Here is a 23428-nt window from a genome sequence, read left to right as displayed (position 1 = left end):
ACTCATTCTATACTTTCTTTAGTTGATAAATTCCCACATGATGGGGAGATGGTGGGACTGCAAACTTGTTGCTGGGCTGTAGTTATTAGGATAGGGTCTAGCTGATGATCCCTTCATGGTTCTGCATCAAAAAGATAAAGTGGTTAGGGCAATGACTGCTTGGTAGCTATCTGGATTAGCTTCTGGATAATGTATTAATGGCTTGCGTAAGCTGTTTTGTCATGTGTGTTTACCATTGTTACTCATCCTATACTTTCTTTAGTGGATAAGTTCCCAAATGATGGGGAGATGGTGTGACTGCAGACTTGTTGCTGGGCAACAGTTATTAGGATAGGCTCTAGCAGATGATCCACTCATGGTTCTGCATCAAAAAGATAATGTGGTTAGGGTGATGACTGGTTGGTATCTATCTGGATTATGTATTAATGGCTCCCATAAGCTGTGTAGAGCAGGACTTGGAAAGTCTTGGATGGTGGGGACAGTGAGTCAACCAAGGAACCATATCTTGATATTTGGGATGTGCAATATAGGTTGATGTAGCACCTAAGGCATTGCTGGAATTGAAGCTCTGGAAGTATTAGAGTAACTGTCTTTTGGAAATATCAAGGCTGGCCAATTTTTGTCAGTTGGAAAGGGGTATAGTTGACAAGGAATAGCATGGTATCTTTCTTATTGACTATTGTTGTAAAAATCTCTTTGAGAGCTCATGCAGCCATGCAGTTAATTTTATGGACAAAGGTAGGGTTATAAGTATAGTTAAGCATGGATTTCTTGGCACCATATCACTTATCTCAAATGTTTGGGTGGGGCTGCCTTTACTAGATGTGTGATTCCATATTATTGCTTTGTGGTTAGTGTTGTTTCAGGATTTTTGTCTTGCCAAAAACCCATAAGTACTTATGGGCAGAGCTTGGCTGAGCAGACTCAAATAACCAATGACAATATCCATACCAGTGCTGTGATTGGATTTTGTTAATGGTAGTTAGAGAGCTTCAACTTTGTCATCTGTAGTCTTATCTCATCTTTAGGTTTCTTGGTAGGTGGTGTTAGCACATAGAGCATGGGAACGTTCGCAGCATAGACACAAAGCTAACTTCCTACCAAATGCAATATTGATGATATCTTGGGTTATACATTGGTGAGGCTTGGGGGAAGAAGGTTTCTAGAGTTCAGTTTAATTGAATGCCATGTGAGATGGTAGTTGTGCTCCTTAAATGTCCTTTTAGCTTGCACGACCCAAGTGTTGTGCCTTGAGGCTACAACAAATTTGTTGAATTTGTTCAAGCCTTGCATAGTGGTGTGGAAGGTGTGGCCCTATATTTTGGCAGGCATGACTCAGCAACGTTCCAAGGTTAATGACTAGCTATTTGGATGGATTCCAACAAGTGCATTGAAAGAGGAGCATCATACCTTCTTTTGCTTTTTCCATTGAATGGGCTTTTGGCATATCAAGAAGAGTTTCCTTTATCTTTGTTTTTGCATTGGACATCTGCATGTGTGGCAAGGATTCGGGACTAGTCTATGGCAACTCTCTTCTGTGGTTACAAGACTGACAAAGCCAAGGGGTGGCACTTTGGATGTAGGTGGTTAGGGATACTAGAATCACGAATGGCATTGTAGCCTCACTTTAAAGTTCAATGATGCCATTCAACATGGGTATTACATGCGGCTAAAACCTACATTTCACTTCTCAGCATTTCATACATTTCAGCCCGTTGTTCATTCATTATTGAGATTACAATGCGCTCAATCTCTTCCTGTATCATGTGTATTTCTATCCACATTGTTCTTTTATATCATCATTTATTGCTTCATTAATTAATTTTGACACTTTCCCACATCTCTTTGATTCTTTAGTCTTGGCCCAATTTGTACCTTTCCATATATGTGTGAACTTGATCTTCGAGTCCTTAATTGGTGCGTGGACAGATGCATTGTTCATGGTCCTGGCTGTGTCTGTATCTGTGTCTGCTGCCATAGCTGTAGTGGTTGCATTCTCTGTTGGCATGTCTGATCTTCTTTATTTCACATCTCTAGAGGTTTGCAGCACTTTATGCTAATTTTAATTTGTTGATGCATCCAATGCCAATGCATTGATGTCAATTTAGTGTCAAAGCACTTACTGCATTTCACAATTGTATTGCTTTCAAAGATTGCAGCAGGATTATTGTTCCCAATCAGGCTCTCATGATCTCTAGTAGTTTATACAGCTGCATACGACTGTATTCCTTACTGTTTACAACTGTGATAAAGTATCTAACAATAGGTTCAATGCAGAGTCTTCCTTGCTGTTCAAGAATGCAATAAGTAGCCAACAGTGGGTTGCTTACTGTTTGTGACTGCACTGTAGTAACCAGCAAGTGTTTCAGGTCTGTGTTCATCGCACAGCATGGTTATGACACTGCGTTCGCTGCACTGTAGTAACCAGCAATTGGTTCAAGTCTGTGTCGCAGCATCATTACTACACCAACAGCCACATCACGACTGCATTCAGCTGTAGTACATCATGATTGCATTTGCATTTGCCAGTCAGGAGGGCGAGAGAGAGAGAGAGAAAGAGAGAGAGAGATTTTTACGAAAAAAAAGAAGAGAGAGAGAGATTTCATCCCATCTTTTTGTGCTGCAGAAACTTACAATAATTGTCGGTCTTCCATGAGAAGTGTAAGTAGCACCTTTTATGATCAAAGCATCTCATCAGCTAGTGATTCCGGTTTCGATTTTTCTAGACGCAACCAGTTTACATTGAACAATGAGGAGTTCTACAGCACAAATAACATGCATGGAGAAATTGAATCTGTAAAAGCTCCATCAATAAACCAAATTCAGCTGCCACCGAAATATCCATCTGCAGTCAGTGAGCGTGGATCAGAAAGCAATAGAAGTTCAAAAGATAGCCCTGTTACAAAGGTCAGAGCAGATGATTATGGATCAGGGTGCTTGTCTGAAAATGACGTGTTTGATTATCAATGGGACCGTGAAACTAGTTTTAGGCGAGATATCTGCTCAAATGAGGATGAAATCACATCGTCATTTGGTAGCAGGGAGATACCAAATTCTGAATCTTGCTGTCAAGCTCCATTCTTGGATAGTCATCCAAGCTGTGATGCCTTCACAAGAAGGGACTTAAAAATGGAAGTCGACACACTGAAAGCAGCTATTTCTGACAAGGTTAGCATTTTTTAAAGCTTCAAATTGTGTAGATGTAATTGCATTGAAAAGGGTGTTTATGATGAGGACAAGCACATAAGGTTTCTATCCTCTGCATTTTGCTGTTTCTTAGTTTTTTAATGTGTGGCTTGTACCTTTAACGTTTTCAAAACACCTTAATTGTAGAAAATATTATTCTTGGGGTCTTGCCAATTTCGGTGAATTGAACACAGCAAGAGAGAATAAAGTGATAAAGTTAAACAACACATGTGATCAATGTGATCTCTGCATGTTTGCGTCCAACATTGGACCTTGCTTAATGCAATTTTCCACACAAGTTGAAACTAGCATAGAAGCCATGGGAACAATGCCAAATAACTTTTGATCATGAAACACGTCTTTCCATATGCCTTGAAAATTGAGCTAGCTGCCAAGTCAATGGCTAATAGACTACTGATTGCATAGCTTGTGCATTTGGGAATCTTGTGATTGACATAAAGTTTCTAAGTCAAAATTTGCTGATTGAATGGGACTATAGGTTTCCCAGTTTAGTCTGCATAATCCTCGGAAGGGAAATTCCATTGACATGACCATACAATGAAGCTGATTTTTAAAAACCCTTTCTCATAGACTCCCATAAAGCTATATCACTTTCCTGTTCCGTTGTTTCACGAGCCGCGATTAGAGAAAACACCAGGCACAACCCAAAGACAAGAGAAGAAAGGAGCCTTGGAAAAGGTCCTTGGCTTGGTGCTAAGGCTCAGGTAAATCAGATTTTGGCTTCTCAAGCAACTTTCAATGCCTCAAAAGACAAGACAAAACAAGAACATCACCCAATATCACCAAATTAAACTTGCATGAATCCAATGAAAACCAAACATCATTTTAGTGACCATAAGTCTAGTGTGAATGTAGATATATTTGATATCCCAAGGAATCCCAAGAGTGCAGGAAAGGCCAATCTATGAAGCATTCAAGAGAACCAGCATGTTTAATATGTTCATTTCAATCGCCTCCAAATACAAGGCCACTCGTTTGCATGCCACTAGTTGTGTTTAGGTATCTCCCAATGTAATCATTAACGATAGTAACCACCCAGCCTGATCAAATGCCTCATAACATTCCATCAAAACATTGTTTCTAATTTAGGACCACTTGCTGGTAATACTTTCTCAAAAAGAAAAAAACTCTCGTCTTTATTGTCATGCTAGCTGATTTTCTCTTCAATCCAAGTAAGGTCCTTTAAAACAAGCCAACAGCTTCCCTCGAGAATACACACTGCGATTGCAAGCTTACAAAATACAGGGCTGAAACTTCATAGTCAATCCAGCAACACACGTCCAACTTCATAAAACAATTAGACCAAGAAGAAGAGAACCCCCTCGATCACCTCGTCTCATATAATGCATCCTCCAATCTTGAAGATAGCCAGCCCTTCATCATTCTTATGGCGTTAAGGACCAATAGAACTGGGGCAGTTGTAATGTCGCAGACAATTAGTCTTCTAATAACAGCATCAACCTCCATAAAACATGCAGTTAACTTTCTATCTTCCATGATCAGTCGGCCTGCAAGTGTCACATGCCTCCGCTCCATCAAACATATCGTTTGTCTACGTTAACTTTTACTAGCTCCTAGACTATAGCTATTCGGAGCACTGAGATATATCTGCAACACGAACCCAGAATACTCGATGCTCTCCTGCCGAAAAACCGCAGACTTCCCTCCACATAAAATATCGTCGTCAGCTCAGGTTGAGGGTATTGTGGTGCTCTTCTCCCATCAAGTTTGATGACAAATACTTCGATACTCCAGTCCTCTATCAGACCACGTAGAGAAGTGGCCCAAGTCAGCGCTGATATCCCCTGAATCACGTTGCATTACGGTTCAAGCACGGTCAGCCGATCTACCACTCTGGGCATCAACGCTCCAAGTACTTCATGAGCCTCGCAACCAGATCCAGATCATAACACACAAGGCCCAGTCTCCCAGACAAATCAGCCTTCCCCAACAGCATCCACACAATCTTAACGATCCATCCCCCCATAAGACAAGCAGCTACCATGCTTATATAATCGCCTGGTCCAACGTTTTTTCAAAGCATTTCCGAAAGCTCTTCTCCAAAAGCTTGTCAATACTTTCCACGCATCCTTGTTTTTTCAGAAAACAAAGCTTTGTAACACTTCATCACAGTTGTATTTTTAAAAATTTTAAAATCAAAATAATGAGCCTTAAGTGTATGCTCATATCCAAGAACCTTTGAGACATCTGAGTATGTCTTTGTCGGGATCAATTAAAATATTCAACATTTAGTACGGTCCGTGTAGTGTCACCACATTCCAGAACCAATCTCAAGACCGCTTAAGCTCTCAGGCCATGCCAAGATAAACTCATACCATTCTCTAGAAGAAGTTTCCTGACTTATTTAAGAGAAACAGAGCTTACGCACAAACGCGGTAGAGTGGGGTGTCTAGAAGTTGGCATGTTATTTGTTTAGTTGGCTAAATTTGTTATATTTTCAGAATATTATTTTCTTGAACAAGATCTTTTATCAGTTAGAAAAGCTCAAAGGCTACAACTTCTCCAGTGTGCAGGTATTCCCCTTAGCATGTGAAGGTGTTTAGTTAATAGGTTTGACTTAGATGGAGTTGATGATTTCGGATTAGGATTATTGTTTTCACTAGAAGATCTCAGAGACTTTGAAGATTTTAGTCTAGATACTTTGTTTTCTTAGTCTTTTATGTTTTTTCTTTTATTCTACATTTTGAAAAAAAAAACCAAACAAATATATATATATCGTTAAAAAATAAAATACAATGCTTTGAGTTATTGATATCCTGTAGGTTTTCATGCACTTTAGTTTTATTTTTCACGTAGTTAGGTAGTTAGTTGCACGCACGGTCAGGATATTCCTTTCAGTGCTGGAGTTTGGGATATTTAAGTTAGGTTCTGGATTGGTCCTTTGCTGCTCAATCACTTGCCTTGCATTGCCCTCCAGAGCAACTTAAGATCTTGCTCTGTTAAAGTGTCCTTGATTGGTGTTTTTGCATCTCTGAGGTGATGCTGGCATTTGGACGATTTTGAGGGAAGGGGGTCTCTATGCTAGGCAAGTACCTACGACCAATCCTTAAGGGCCATCAGCAGTGAGAGAACAAGGCCACCTGTTTGGCCTTGAAATGTCATAGAGTCTTGCCTAAATGCGTGTCAAAGTATGAAGATAATTCACCCCTCCTCCCATGTTCTGCTCACAGTAGATACCACATCTAAGTCTCTTTCCACATGAGTGAAGTAGTGCTCAGCGAATCTATTGGACTAAAAGGCCCTTGCCAAAGAGAGTTACACTAAAGTTTTTGAATGTCTTGGGTGAGGTTACGAGTTGGTGGCAAGTCTAGTTTTAAAAGTACTTTGACTCAAACTTGACTACTGTGTCAAGTCCAGGACATTCTTTAACAAGTGAGCACATAATGCACATTGCAAGGCTATAGACTCTACGATAACGATCACAACTGGTATTCACTCTTTTTTCCATGTATTTGACTTTGGCTATGCTCACACAGAGCATGGCCATCTTTGTACCTTAATATAATTCAATATTATTCATGCACCAGAGAAAAATTCTGTACACACTCACACATGCATGCTAAATACAACTAAGTGAGATAATCGACATGGCTTTATATCTAGTTCGTTCTTCCACTTAAAATTTCAAGATAAGTGGATATTGATGATCTCATGTTTGTAGCAATTGAGATGTTTTGGAAAACTAAGAAAGGCTTTTAGGATTTAGGCTTTTGAAAATTTTTGTTCTACGACATTTCTTGGCACTCTTAATATTTTGGACATCCATTACCATAAGGTAGCTGGAAAAGCTTCCTTGTTGGTTGAATTTGTGCACCAAAGTCAATCTTGGTCTTGAATATGTGTACAAGTATGTTGATCACAATGTCTAGAAATTGGATTGTATTGCACTTGGAAGTAGTAGCTAGTGCCTAGCTCTTGGCGGCCTACCTGACTACCCAGATACTCGTGTTTGCTGCTGGCGATTCATCTACAGCCTGTTTTTGCAGTCTACCAATCATCACCATCATCTTTTGGGCAGCAGACTGCTGTGTTCTGCTGCAGATAGCCCTTCGAAAGTCAGATCTTTCACTATGCAGCAGTTGCCAGCCTTCAGAGGCAGCCAAAGGCTGCATTTTGCAGTCCTGGGTATCGCGTGCTTCTTCCTCCTTTCTCTCAGCCTGCTGCCCATTGTTTCTGAGCTGCCACCACCTTGTTCAGACACATAGATCTGCATTTGCAGCTGCTGATCACATATGGAGGCTGCATGCTGTGTTTTGGGATCCATAATGAGTACAACACTCTCTCTAGCTTATCTCTCAGCCCTGGTCCTTCACAGACATGATAGTTCAAGGGTTTGTATTCACTCAGCATAATGTATATTGCATTGAGCATTGTATTATTCTTTATTCATTCTTCTTCAATGCTCATTGTCTTTGAGTTACTCTTCACCTCTTAGTCCTATATCACTCTGCGCTTTGTCATACACTAGCATTTAGTTTTTGTATTCGAGAATTTCTTTACATGGTATCAGAGCTAGGTACTCTCTGAAGAAGCCTTGGCCTTGATTGAAAAGCTTGACATCAGAAACATGAACTCTCAATGGAAGATGACTTCAAACACTTCCTCACCACTTCAAGATGTAAAGTACCCTATGCTGAGAATTGAGGAGAAGTGGACTTCACAGCTTGCTCCACGAGATTCTGACACTACCAAAGAAACCTCTAACTACCATGACTTTTACTAGCCATTTGAGATTTCATAGGTCAAGTATGATTTGATTCTCATGCATTGATCCCAATAAGCCATTGAAGGTAAATACAATTATTTGCATTTAGATGTTGCGCATAAATTTGAAGATATTGCAGGATCGTCAGAGCCTCCATCAAGGATGGGCCCCCATTGGACAAAGACACATTGAGTATTTTTCCAATTTGATTCATCTACTTTGGTGCAAGGCACAAAAGTTTCTACTTTTGTTCCTTTTTCTTCCTATGCTCCTACATCTATGCAAGATTTTGGAATGGGTTATGAAGAAGATAAATTTTAGTTTGTTGAATATGGGATAAGTCTTGAAGAGGACAGATTCCTATATGTTAACACACATAGAGGTGGATATAAGAAAAAATCAAGTACATCTTTCTCAAGCTTTTCTTCTTTGAGGTTTCCTTCTCATAGTCTTTTTGATGTTGGTATTTCATCTTCATTTCCATCTACATCTTTATTTCAATTTCTATCCTTTAATTCATAAATTTAATCAAATGCATTCATTTCATCTACATTATCATTTCAAATCTTACCTATCACACCCTTTTCTTCCATTGCTTCCACATCTTCAGTAACTTCATCCTTTACCATTCCACTTGTTTCACCACACACCACACTGGGGGGGATCTTCAAATACAGGCACTTCACTTCCTTTTAAGTCCTCATTTTTGGTTTATCTCAGTGGTGGAAGTGCACCGATGGTAGAGACTTATTCTCCAAACCAAGCACTTTTGGGATATTCTTTGCATGGGTTACCTATCCACTCATTTTCCCTTCCAAGTGTTGAACATTTGATACTGCAGTTTGCTGGCCCCATCTAATTATGTTCCTGTGTCTCAGACAATTGAGCAAGGATATGAAATTCTAGTGCCTCATCCCATGGTACCTTATGGAAATCACATCCTATTCTTGGCTACCCATCTTATCTATCTTATTCTCCTTACCCTTCTTTTCTGATACCTCATAGTGCTAATTTCTCATTTGCATCTGCCAAGAACGGTTTCACTAACATAACTCGTTTTAATGGGCCTAATCACCCCACTTGGTAAACTTGATGAGGCGTGTCTTAGACTTAGAGAACTTGTGGGCCTTAGTGCAAGGGTTGGAACTCCAACTAGATCCTTGCTTTTATCCACCTAAGGTTGTCTGCTTTTGGAAAGTACATAATACTTTAGCCATAGCTGAGTTAATGCAAGGGTTATTCCTAGAATTCCATACACAAGTTCAATATTTTGACCTTGCATCTAAACTGTGGGAACACTTGACTGATAACTATGCATCTTGGGATAAGACATTCATCTCGACTATGAGCTCCAAGAGTTCAAAATCACATATTAGGATGACCTTAAGGTCAATCTAGCAGAATATCGGTGGTTACGTGCCAAGTTTGCCACTATGGGGGCTCCTAAGTTCCTTGATGACCAGGTCACATTGTTCTTGTACAAGCTCCCGAGAAGTACTTCAATTTTGTTCAACAAGTGATCTCATAGCCTAGTGGCCTACTTTTTATGAGTTTGGGGTTGAGCTATTGCGTTATGCTTGGTTGTTTGACCAATTCCATAAAACAGTCTCTCTCTCACCTTCAGAGGGAGCTCTTGTTACCATTGCTTAGGAGAGGCAACAAGGGAAAGTTAAGAAGGCTCCACTCGAAACTAAAACCAAAACCAAAGTAGTGAGTCACAAGGGAATACCCAATCTCAACTTAAATTAGGATGGTGTATTCCCAAGGAAAATAGATACTACCTACACGGTCACTCAAAGGCTAAGACACTCAACGTAAACAAAAATACAATCGAACTGCTGCCCCTTAGTTTGAGGGTAAACTCCAATAGGGGAGGGAAGGTAGTGGCTACCAAACAAGTTAGGGGTGATGGAGATCTTAGAATCACATTGTCACTGATCAACCATCACAGTTGGTATTACTCAACTTGAGAGGGCATGTTTGACTAAAGGACCATTGATTGATTTCAATCATCAAGTCCACCTCGTTTCTATAGAGACATTTGAGATTAAGAGCTTGGTCTATATATGTGAGTTGCCCATGATGTGAATCAACCACACAAGCACGCGATACTTGACCTAACGGTTCTCCAATTTCTTGGATTGTGGATAGTGAAGCCACATATCGCATGACTCCACTCGATGACATCTTCATCTCCTAAGCCCTTGGAGCCAGGAATGCCCAATGTAGGAATAACTCCTCAACCAAGATCTAGGGTCTTGGTCGCATAAGTTTGATAGTAACAGGGGCCTTGGCCTCGCTTCATTGGATGATGTCTAGTATGTCTCTTAGCTTGGGGTGAATCTTTTACCTATTAAGTAGCTTTGCCAATTGGGACGAATAATTTTTTGTACAACCATAGTCGAGGTTTTTGATGCCCACTGTTTTAGTGATTGCTTGTGGCAAGGTATAGTCTAGCGGTCTCTATATGATGATACATTTTCTCTCCTAGCTGACATCCAAGGGCTCTTAGTTTCATTGGCTTCATGCCCTAGCCAAACACTACTAGGGAACCTGTGAAGGATGAACGTCTTTGACACTTTCGCTTTGGATACCTTGGGTATAAGTCTCTTTATGAGTTTTTACGCTGTGAGATGGTTGAGGGCCTTTCATGATTGAAATTGTCCAAGGACGTCTCCAAAGCTTGTTAGCTTGGGAAGCAACATTGCATTCCATTTGCTCCCTTAGTAGTCCACTTATAGAGTTGAGAGGTGTTAGAGCTGGGCATTCCCTGGACAGGCAGCAGGTACACCAAGTACACCAGGCAGCAATTGGTGTAGGAGTGCTAGGTGGCAGCTACCACGTGTTAGGCGAAGTTAGATTGCAGGTCGACCAGTTTTGCTAAACAATCGGCTGCATTTAATGTAGCCAACTTGCTATATCTGGTTATTTTTGGCTGGTTTTTTATTGGCCTTGGTTTTTGCAGTCTTGATCAGTTGTGCTCCCAGTTTTCAGGCTGCAGACTATCAAGATTGCCCTCAGGGCTAATGAAGATTGAGATCTTCAAGGTGGAGACATACCTAGACATTCTCTTTGTACCCTTGTATATTTTTGCATCCTTATACAGCATTCTTCATTGCAGATTTTTTGTGTTTCACTGCCACTGCCACACAGCCTACAGGAGTACATCATCATTGGACCTCATCTTCTGTAGGTGTCCCTTTGGATAGAGCAGTGGCACTTAGCCGGTCTAGGCACCCACGTCCACCCGGACGAAGGCCTAGACATCCACACCACAGACAAATTAAAGCCATCATTGAGCGCCACAGGAGACAGATGCCGAGACGCCTCAGCCATGCAGAGATACACCTCCCTAGAGAACAGACATATCATTGATGGAGAGTTTTCCTTTCTCTACTCTCACTTTCAGATCACTGACATGTTTCCCTTTTATAGGACACTATTTCATTTCCTTTTCAGTCTTATAGGCATGTTTTTCATCTTTTTTCTCGTTCCAGATGAGAAACACACCATCATTGTATGTATTGCTTTGGTCTCATAGGCCACATTGGCCTTTTAGAGACGTTAATATACTCTCTCTCTCTCTCTCTCTCTCTCTCTCTCTCTCTCTCTCTCTTCACTCTTTGTCTTGGTCATTCACTTCTGCATTGCTTCACTCTGACATCGTATCAGAGCATTGAAGGAGTGACCTAGGGTGGACCTATTTGAAGAGGAGACTTCAGCGCAACACAAGGCTACATTTTCAGCATTCAAGGGCGAGCAAGAGGGCTACACATCAAAACAAGGCTGAGGTGAGTATAGGCGTGCAAGAAAGGAGAATATTTGTTGAAGATGCTACTGATTTCTGCTGTTAGAGAAGGAAGAAGGCTACATTTTGGGCCTTCAAGTGCAGGTTTAACCTTTTCATTGCCTCTGGTTGGGTGAAGAAAGAGCGGGACAAGCGGTAAAAAGCCCTAGCAGGCTGTATTCTCATAGTTAGAGGGGGTTATTTTTTGTGTTTTGTGCAGACATTCTAGGTGAAGATATCTTCTGAGGCCGAAACAGAGTTTTAGGCAATCATGAAGCAGAAGGTGCCTATCTTACTAGCTCTTCCATCAAATCAAAAGCTCGATGGCGAGAATTATTGCATTTGGTGGGTCATGATGCTTGCCATTTTGCAGTCCTATGATTTAGTAGAGCTTGTTACGGAGGCTATTCATCATCCTTCTTCGGGAGATGAGCCCAAAATCTCTTCCAGTGATAAGATGGAGTTGGCAAAGGCTCAGGCATATTGGGATAAACTCAATGCTCAAACCCACTCGTTTTTATTTCTCTCATGTACTATAGCAGTTATCTCTCATATTGAGCACTTGACGGTGGCTCAGGAGATATGGCTGGAGCTTGATTAGATGCACAATCTTATGACCTTCATGAAATGAGTTTCTTTGGACGTGTAGATGAGGACCATGGGTGTCAACAAGTCATCTTCTATGTGGGAGCATACTAACAAGCTAAGGTAGCTTCATATGCAGGTACAAAACCCAAAGAATGTGATCACTTTTGAAGACATGGCGATAACTCTTCTTTCACAGTTACCGCCCCGTTTCAGTGGTTTTTACTCCGCCTTGATTGCTTTAGGGCAGTTTGAGACTCTTCGGTGAGAAGAGTTGGTTCCTATGGTCTTAGACCAAGAGGAGTAGTTGAAAGGAATCAATGCTTCTAAATTTGAGGCTTTAGTTGGTCAATCCTCTTAAAAGAAGGGGAAGGACCAAAAGAAACAGGAGGACAAATCCAAGAAGGACAAGGACAAGGAGTCCACTTGTCACATTTGTGTGACAAGACATGTTACTGAAAGAAGGATTGTCCTGAAAGAAGGATTGCACAATCAAACCAATCATTCTGATGGTAGTTGATTGTGCAATGGAGATATTGTTCCAAGACTTGATTTGCCCATTCTGTTTGACCATCAGTCTATGGATGGTTGGTTGTGGATAACTTAACTTGGACTCCAAGGAGGTTGCAAAGGCAACTCCATCATGTGAAAGAGAGTTGGTAAAGGTGAGCTAGCATTGAATGCCATGCTCATGTAAAAACTCAGAAACCCATGGGAGATGAGAACTCACCACCACCATCACTCTTTATGGTTCTTATATGGATACCTCTTTGCTTTGCACAAGACACACCTAAGTAGAGAAATATACAAAGGTATCATATTATAAGAAGTAGAGCCACATATATCTCGAAAGGTCATCCATAATAAGAAAAAAATACAATGCGCCATTAACAACAGTAGTGGATGCTGGCACACAAAGGTCAAAGTGAATCAACCTAAGGGGCCTCTTGCCAGAGTGAAGCAATGCGGAAGTAAATGACCAAGACAAAGAGTGAACAGAGAGAGAAAGAGACTGTGAAACACAAAAAATCTACAGTGAAGAATGTTGTATAAGGATGCAGAAATATACATATGTGCAGAGAGAATGTCTACGTATGTCTCCACCTCGAAGATCTCAATCTCCGTCAGCCCCAAGGGCAGTCTCCACGGTCTGCAATTTGAAAACTGGGAGCATGACTGATCAAGTCTGCAAAAACCGAGGCCAATAAATAGGCCGGCCAAAAATACCCAGAAATAGCAGTTAATGCAGCCGATTGGTCAGCAAAACTCGCCGACCAGCAGTGACCTGCAATCTGCCCTCACTTGACACATGGCAGCAGCCGCACGGCACTCCTGTACCAATCATTGCCTGGTGTACCTGCTGTATCTGCTGCTTGTCTGGGGAATGTCCAGCTCTAACACCCCCTCTCAGATCCCAGACATGGCAGAAGCCTAAGGGATCAAAGTAAAGCCTGAGAAAGTGCCGTGGTAAACAAGTTTACAAAAGATTGTCCTTTGTCTTGCAATAGACCAGGGAAATAGTTTAATCCAAAATCTTCTCCCAAATGAAGTGGTAATGGATCTCAATATGCTTCGTCCGAGCATGAAAAATAGGGTTCTTGGCCAAGGCAATGCAACTCTCATTGTCTCACTGGAGAACAATAGGACCGCTCTGCGGGCACCCAAGCTCCTCCAAGAGCATGCAAAGCCACACTGTCTCACATGTAATAGAAGACGTCGCCTGATACTCCACCTTAGTCGAAGATAGGGCAATCGTGGGTTGCTTCTTGCTGCTCCATGAAATAGCACGAGCACCCAAGGTAAAGCAGTAACATGTCATGGACCTTCGATAATCCACATCACCAACCCAACTTGAATCACTCCATCCTGTAAGTACCAAGTCTGTAGCACCTGTACCAACGAGATAATAGATCCAAAGATCAAGAGTTCGTAGGAGCCGCAAAATCCTTTGAGCAGCCTGCCAATGCACCATCTTGGGTTCACTCATAAACTTGGCTAGCACACCTACAACATAACATAAGTCAATACAAGTATTAAGAAGCCAGATTAAGGAGCCAACCAACTGCCTATAACGGGTAGCATCCACCAAAAGAGAATCGGAATGAGCCGTAGCCTTCCAATTCGAATTCATAGGAGTCATAATAGACTTGCATCCCTCCATCTCACACGTAGTCAAGAGCTCTGTACATACCGCTGCTAGGAAATAAAGATCCCCCTCGAAGTCCGATAGATCTCACGACCTCGAAAGAAATGAAAAAGTCCCATATCGATCATATCAAACTTCTCATGAAGTGCTGCCTTTGTTTGCTTGACCATCTAAGTATGGTCACCTGTCACAATCAAGTCATCCACATAAAGGACAAACAACACATGACCTCCAACTGAGGCATGAACATAAAGTTGGGGGTTGCCTTTGAAACAACGATACCCCAATTTCTTCTAGAGGAACAAGTCAATCTTCTCATTCCAAGCGCATGGAGCTTGCTTAAGGCCATAGAGAGCCTTCCGCAACCTACACCTTACCATCAGAAGAATTGAAGCTTGGAGGCTGCTCAATATAGATCTCCTATGGCTAGCCAAGGCAAAAACTGCATGAATAATAGCGATCTAAGTTGTAGGGGCAAAAGTATCATGGAAATCAATGCCTAGGTGCTATGCAAAACCTTTAGCAACAAGGTGGGCCTTGTGCTTGTCCAATGTGCCATCACTGCAGTACTTGGACTTGAAGACCCATTTGACTCTAATAATCTTCTTATGAGTAGGCTTCGGCACAAAATATACCAAGTGCCATTCCTCTCAATCGACTCTAGCTCTTGCTCCATCACTTTCCGCCAATGATCATGCTATAAAGCCTCCACGAAGGTGGGCTCCAAATCTTGCATAACATGAGTCATCAAAGAGTAATTAATGTGAACAAGCTTGGTGTGGTGTGCATGGTTCCCTTTGAGAATGCCATAGGCCATCCTGTGGCTACTACTCCTCAAGGACCCCCTCAATCCCTACATCATGAAGAGTGTCACGAGCCCAACGAGGAGAAGGCCAGATCTCGTCTTGTTGCTCTCCATCGGCTGAAGTTTTTGGAAGGTCCACTGACGACAAGGGAGCAATCAGTGAATCCGATGGCTGAGAACTAAGCTCCTCATCTGAAAAAGAGTCTTCAAGAGGCGCAAGCTTCAGAGAAACAGTCGTTGGCGCCTAGCTATCACCGGGATCTCCAAGAATAGGGTGTTCCTCACCCCCCTTTGAGGCTAGAACTTCCACGAACCTAACATCATGGCTTGTGTAGACATCCCGCTTAACGAGATCATACAGTCGGTAGATTTGAGACTGCGAGTTATAGCCCACAAATACATGTCTTTTGGAAGCCACTTCAAATTTGTCACACTATGTCTTTGGGATGTAAACATAGGTATCACATCTAAAAACCCTAAAATAAAAAACATTTGGCTTAGCCCCAAAGTACACCTCAAATGGAATCATACCAACAATGACAGAAGTAGGGGAATGATTAAGGATGTCAACTGCAGCAGCCAAAGCCTCAGCCCATAGACACTCAGGTGTCTGACAATGCTCCATCATGGCATGGGCCATCTCAATCACACTATGATTCTTCCGCTCTAATATGCCATTCTCCTAAGGGGTGTTCGTATTGGAAAACTCCTAGTGAATACCACAATCTACACAAAAATGAGCAAGCTCATTAGAAACAAATTCTCCGCTCTTATCCGATCGTAAGGTCTTCACCTTTCGGCCCGATCAATTCTCCTCAAAAGAGCAACCAATCCTTAAAGTGGGAGAAAGCCTCAAACTTTAGCTTCAAGAAATAAGTCCATGTTATCTTGCTATAATCATCCACAATTAGCATGAAATACAAGCTCCCTCTAAGGGACTCCGTCCTCATTGATCCACAAAGATCGGTAGAAACAAGCTCCAAGGGTGCTGAAGATTGCCTCGAAGCCTTGTTGAGAACAGCATCATGAGTCTGCTTCCCACGGATGTAGGATACACAAGGTTGTTGGCTCACCACAATATCCAGCAAACCTCAAACAAGTTGCCCTTGGACGTCTTCCAAAGATAATCATAGTTGAGGTGGCCAAACCGAGCATGCCAAAGCTCGGATTGAGTTTGTGAGGTAAGAAGAAGAGAAGTCAAGGTAGAAGAAGACCACAACTTATAGATTCCATTCTCCTCATATCTTGAAGAAAGAACCTGTCTCGATCCATGATCAAGAATCCACATCAAATTCGACCAAAGGGCCGAGGGCACAAAGCTTGTGCACCAAAAGTAGATGGTAGCCCAAGGTCAGCACATAAAACACCTCAGATGTATGAGCACTACCTCACCCATTCGGAATAAGATGCATGTCTCCCCGTCCTTGTATAGGAATAGATGAACTATCATCAATGAGAATCTGGCTATGCGAAGCCCACAAATAAGCAACACTTGGTGAAAGAGTCATGTGCTGCAAGGCACCATTGTCAACAATCCACTCTTGAGTGTATCGTGTCATGGACATGCCATGATCAAGTGTACCGATTAATTCTTTCCCATGCCATATGAATCCACACCCCATGCAAACACACCCTTAACACGACATCATCAAGCCAACCATGTGAACCCACGCTTGCTATGTCATCATAGAACCTTCTAGAAGATATGCCATGTCATCACCTGCATCATTGATGATGTCATCATAGAACCTTCTAGAAGATATGCCGTGTCATTACTTGCATCATCAATGATGTCATCATGGAACATTCTAGAAGATCTTTAGCCTCCTTCCAACACCTATAAAAGGAGGGGCTCACCATAGAGTTCCTCAGTCTTACCAATGCGAGTCTTGGGAGCTCAAGGAGTCCAGACCTCCAAGTAAGTAACTTTGAATTCCAACTCTAGTTCTTGTCTAGTCATGGTATGTAGTCTTGTCTTGTCTTCCATTATACTCTTGTTGCCTTGTCACCTTGTAATCTCGTAGCACGAGACCTTATCTAGTATTGTCTTGTATCTTCTTCATCCCCATCTAGGGAGATCTTGTAATTCTAATATCTTGTATCCATACCTATGATCCTAGGTTGTGGGATCCTATCAAGTCGTGTTGTCTATACCTACGGTCTCGGGTTGTGGGATTTTTTGTATCTTGTTAAGTTATCATTGTACCTTGTGCCCCTATGTGGGATTATCTTGTAATCAGAATTCTTGTTACAAATCTTGCATCTAGTCTAGTCTCTTGAGCATACTCTAGTGCTCCCATAACAGTTTGGCAAGACTACTTTCTAGCCCTACTGAGCACCATGGAGGCGACCCTTGAAAGAATCGTGGCCGCCTTTCAAAACCTCCAACAACAAATTCAAGACTTGAATGACCGACAAGCGCAACTTCAAATAGAACACTCTATGCATCTAGGCCCCGTGCTTCAAGAGATGCAAGACTAGATCCAAGACTTGCAGAATAACAAAGAAAGTAATCAAATGATTCCGCATGTTTATCAACCCTCAACAAGAGGACCCAAGATCAGCATGCTAGAGAAGTTCAATGGTGACTGTTTGAAGTTCAAGGGATTCCTGCAACAAGTCAAGCTCTATATCTGCATGCAATTGGATAGGTATCCAGATGACGCCTCCAAGGTGGGATTCATTGGAACTTTGCTTTGTGGTCAAGCTTTATTATGATTCATCCCAATCTTGGAAAAGAATATGCCACTACTTCATAACTATGATGCCAATACTTTGTAACTATGAGGCATTTCTTTGTGAGCTCACTTCCACATTTGGAGATGCAGACATTGGTCGAGTAGCAAACACAAAACTTCGGAAGCTACAACAAGCTAACTGCCCTGCCTCTGCTTATGCGTCCAAATTTAAGAAATTAATCTGTGACCTCACTTGGCATGAGGAGTATTTTATCAACCAATTTAGATGGGGTCTTCGAGATGACATTAAGCATGTCATGCTCACTATGCCTGAGGCAAAAACACTCAACGATTATATCATGCAAGCCATCCAGTGTGATAATTGATTGTTAGAGAGGAAGTAAGAAAAGCAAGAAGAATTAAGGCCTCGCCAATGGAACAACCCAATCCCAATCAGAGACCCAATCAAAGAAGAAACCAAGCCCAAACCGATGCAAATAGATAATACTAAATTCTAGCCCTGACCTCATAAGAAAAGCAAAGACAAAGAGAGAATCATCTATGCATATATTGTGGAAATCCTGGACACATTTCCCTAAATTATCCAAATAAGAGGGCAAGAACCCCAAGAGTTGCTACAACCGCCCCCTCGAGTAGGAAAACGAGGATGTCTGGTTGTGAATGAGACCGTACAACCGGACCTTGATACAAGAAAGGGTCTCTTGATCCCAACCACACCCATGGAAACTTTCATTGTCACAATCCAGATGATCCTATCGAGAAAGACTCTTTCCCTCAAAGCCCTAGTCGACTCCAGGCCCTCTACATGTTTCATTGATGATGACTTTGTGAATAGATATCAGATTCTAGTACTTAGGAACGGAATAGTGATAAACATTGCATGCTCCATGTTGTTCACAACAAAGCTTCCCAAGTGTCTTTGGACTGAGACTATTAACACTTAGGTGTACATCCTCAATTAGTGCCCAACTACAATGGTCCCTCAAAAGAATCTATGAGGCATTCTTTGGCTCTTGGCTTATCATCTCTCACCTTAGAGTCTTTTGGGAGTCGCATATACATGCATACTCCAAGTGACAAGATAAGAAAGCTTTTGTCCTAAGCAAAGGTGTTGATTTTTATAGTCTAGTCTGAGGCTAAAGGATATGGGTTATCTGATCCCAAAACAAAGTAAGTCCTTACAAGAAGAGATGCCATCTTTGACGAGAGGGATATTGTGTAGCCCCTTGCACCAGCTTCTAGCCGATTTCTTAGCCTTCATTACTTGAGATAGTGCCATCTGAGCCTTATCTACCATGCATAGACTTTATCCCCCTAGTCCCCTCCTAGGGACTCTTCCATCAGTAGTACCAGTAGACCATGTAGAATTTGGAGATCATTCCACTTGATTCCATCCTGGAGAGACCTAGAAGGTTTGCTAGGCTTGCATTGATTGCTTCATTTGCAATTGTCTTTATGAAAAATTATATAGCGCATTTTGAGTTGAACAATTGGTAGGAGGCTCTCGAGCATTCCCAACAGCGAGAATCAAATGGTGAGAGTCCATGGAAAAGGAGCTTGAGAGCATTGGCCAGAATAGAACCTAGACCTTGGATCATTCGAGCCATAAGAAGGTCATTGGGACTAAGTGGATTTTTTGCACAAAAAGGAAAGTTCATGGAACTTTGGATAAGTACGGCTCACCTTGTGGTATAAGGATTTCGATAGAAGCAAGGGATTGACTATGAAGAAATCTTTGTGTTGCTGTGTGGTTGACATCATTCCATTTGTTGGTTGCACTGGCTGCTCATGATAGTTGGCCAATCTATCGGATGGATGTCAAAATTTCCTACTTGAATGTTTATTTGGAGGAGGAAGTCTACGTGGAGTAGTCTTTCTTTCTCTTTTAGACCATAAAGATGAGGTCTTTTGCTTACACAAAGCATTTTATGGGCTGAAACAAGCCTCGCGTGTGTGATTCCATAGGATGGATGAGTTTATTTGAACTCATGGATTTCATTCTATTCCTTATAATACGAACTTACATGTCAAAACCATTTTAGAGAGGGTTAGCTGTATCTTGCTATATGGTGATGATCTTTTGATCACAAACTCAGATTTTGTGGCCATTGTAGATATAAAGGCTAAGCTTTGTTCAACATTTGAGATAAGTGATCTTGGTCAGTAGTTCTATTTTTTGGGCATGGAGGTAGTTAGAGGATGGCGATGAGATCTTTGTATCCCAACAAAAATATGCTCTTCAATTAGTAGATCAGTATTGCATCAATCTGACACTGCTTGTGGCCATGCCTCTTGATCCTATTGAAGCTTTTCTAAGATCCTCATGGACAGCTCTTCGATGAGCATACCTATTGATCTCTGGCCAAATATTGCATTCTCAGTTTCATTGCTACACACTAGGCCAAATATTGCATTCTTAGTTTCATTGCTTAATCAATATTTAATGCACTAAAAATGTCTCATTGGATTGCTTGTTTGTGTATGTTGAGATATATTAAGTGTACTTATTCATATGGCTTCATTATGGTAAAGGTTTGACGTTTTGCGTTTAGGATTTGCATCCCCAAAAAGGGGCGCCATCCTAGACTAACTGTGCCTATTTATAGGCCACTCTCTCATTCATTCCTTACGGCTTATTCATTCGGTTCGTCACCTCTTCTCTCTAGCCTCCCCACTACCCTCACACTCCTTCAGGAGGACATTGTGGTTCGTGGTTCATGGCTGTCTTCATCATCTTCCTTGTGCTACGGCACCCTTGTTCCCTTGTATCACATTCACTCCATGATTCAAGTCTTCATCATTCCATTCATCAAAGTTTCTTCTCTCCTCTCTTCTCTTCTCCATGTTTGCCGAGTTCACTCCGTGTTCCTCCCCACAAATCCTACTGCCTCGCTGGTACGTCATCTTTTGACATGGTATCAGAGTTGGATATGCTCAAAGAACGGCAAAGATCCTCCACTCTAGTGAAGGCAAAGACCGGTGGTGGGTTCGGCATTCACTTCTCTTCTTCTTCTGCTGCATCAAAATCTAGTTTTTGTAGATTTCAGGTGTTTTCAGCATGCTGCCCACACCCTTTCGCGGAGGAGTTGAGGAGAAGGGAGATTGATGCAGGAATACCTTAGGAGTGACCCCCCGATATGAGAGCCGGTAGAGCCGGGTGAGGTATGGGCCGCTAGGCTTTCACCAATAGGTATCCCCCTATAGGTGGCAGGTAGAGTGGGCGGTGCCCCACATGGGACTTTCTTCACCGTGCAGGAGGGGGGGCGTCTGGTCCTTAACAAAGGGCAGTAGGATGAGGGGATAGTTGTCCTTTTGTGGAGGAGGATTCGAATGGTTGGCTTCTAGGGGAAGACATGGTGGCTGGACCCTTATGTGTTCTGGGAGGAGCTCCGGGAGTGGTGCCTCTGGATATGGGAGGACATGCCACTTGGTGAGCTGGAGTGGGACCCAGGAGAGTGGCTATGGCCGGCCATTGCGGTTGCCAAGAAGCCACCGAGGTTCCTGGAGTAGACATCCAAGATTGGAAGACAAGTACTGATGCAAGAGGACATGGATTGGGCGCCGTCGTGTAGTAGGTATTGGGTGGAGCACAGCATCACGGATGCTTTCCGGTGGACTTTCTGGCGCCGCTTATGGGACAGCTGGAGGCCGAGGAGGGTATCGTACTTCGTATGGCTGTTGGCACGTGGAGGCTTGGCGGTGGGGAGTTGGTTAGCCTAGATGTAGAAGGATGGAGGTTGTAAACACTGCACACAGTAGCTTCTGGAAACTCCAAAGCACTGCCTTTGGTCGTGTGAGGCAGCACAGTTCGTGTGGAGAGGAGCATGCCGCATTCTTTGCTGTATAGCACCCAGTCTTGGATGTATCTCATGGGGAGCCTTCTGCTGGTAGGCAGTCAGCTAGGGCCGTCACCTTCTGTATGAGGTTGGGATGCAGGACACGATATTCATTATTGAGGCTGGGTCATGCGCAGTGGTCGGCTTTTGGAGGCTCTACCCATCCGCCAGGTACTAGAGCCCACAACAGATCGCTCTGAGGTATGGGAGATCGTAGGGAGTCTTACTGGATGGCACATCTGGAAGGCGCAGTGTTTGGAGGTTTTTGGCGGGGAGAGACTTTCAGTACAGGCGACTTTGGCAGAGCTCTGGACCTCCATCATCCACTCCCTCCGCGGCCAATGGAACCAAGTGCAAGGCAAGTCTCGAGCTCGTCAGGAGCTTCATTTTCATTTCATGCGCACTTGAGGCGGCCAGGACTTGTTTTTCATGATGCAGGTAGGCAGCCCCAGATGGCGATTCATCCCCCCTCCATGGCGGCTTGCCCCCATCCCCCTTAGACCGCCTTGAGAGGCTTGTATACTTGATATATTTGTGACTCTGCATCAGCTCCAGCTAGTCTATTGAGCATGAGCACTTCTTTGTATTCATGTTTTTTTTGAAGTAATATAATAAGCCACACTTTATTTGCAAAAAAAAAAGAGTATTGTAGTAAATTGATGCCCCCTTTGGCTATTATAAAGCCATAGAGAGCTAATTTCCTTACAAAGAAGGGAATCCCTTGTGCACAAGTGTTGGATGATGATGGTCATGAGATCACGTTTTTGTCGATTCTATTCAATACGGTTTGGGCAATTTTAGGCCTTCTCTCCTTATCCATGTTTTAGTTGATAGATTAGAGTTCATAGTATGATTTCCTGGCCAAAAGACCTTTGTCTTTACAAATTCTAACTGAAAATGGATTTTTTGACATATTGTTCCTTCTCCATGGACAAAGGTTCATGCAAATGCTTTGTGGTATCCAACAAAGCCATTAAAGTGGGGGAGAAGATTCAAGGGCAGATGGAAAAACAAACATTACAACTCCTTTTGTGGAAATACTTGCTTAGTGATTGGTACTCTTCTTATGAGGGAGGTCAAGTGCGCAAACAAGCATTGTATCAAACTTTCATCTTGCAAACATCTAGGTGTTCCTCCCTCCACTTGGGCCTTGTGCCTTCATAATACAACTATTTTCTTTCATTCTCAAAGCTCTCTTGCAACATATATTCTTTTCTAGCAAAGTGCCTTCTTATAAGCAAAAGTGGTGGATTGATTGTGGGGATCACGGTCACAATTGTGGGTGACGAACAAAAAGTTGGGCAAAGCACTCCACGCACTCCTAGTGCATCACACTTGGTATTAGAGTTGTCCTCATGCGAAGGCATGCGTGGGAGCAATTCAGGCAAGAAAGCTAGTTGTGGTTCATCACATAGGTGGATGCAACAAGAACAAAGGTGGGAATAGAGTTGACCGAGATGAAATCTCAGTGGCCCTAGGAATGGGTCTAAGCAGACCTCCAATTGAGGTAGATGAAGGATATGCATTTGAACCTGAAAATGAGATAGAAGTAGCACTTCATGGTGGAGATGTGCCACAGTGCAACTTCGACTTGATGGAGGTCGTGCGGGAGATGATAAAAGACTTGTTGGCCACCA

General features: G+C 42.4%; 1 protein-coding gene across 2 annotated transcripts in view; it reads left to right on the top strand.

Moving 5' to 3' along the window:
• Window positions 1-23428, top strand: part of LOC148020286 (U-box domain-containing protein 52-like) — a 78800-nt gene that overhangs the window by 37373 nt on the left and 17999 nt on the right. For both annotated transcript variants that reach the window (XM_087700619.1, XM_087700617.1), the window contains exon 5: window positions 2627-3168. In XM_087700619.1, the coding sequence (XP_087556745.1) occupies window positions 2627-3168 (542 nt within the window). The remainder of the gene's footprint in view (window positions 1-2626; window positions 3169-23428) is intronic.

Source organism: Lygodium microphyllum, chromosome 19 (assembly GCF_053477565.2).
Source record: "Lygodium microphyllum isolate KBCC chromosome 19, Lygodium_microphyllum_v1.1.10, whole genome shotgun sequence".
In the NCBI taxonomy this organism is placed as follows: domain Eukaryota; kingdom Viridiplantae; phylum Streptophyta; class Polypodiopsida; order Schizaeales; family Lygodiaceae; genus Lygodium; species Lygodium microphyllum.
This window is presented reverse-complemented; position numbering and strand designations above follow the sequence as displayed.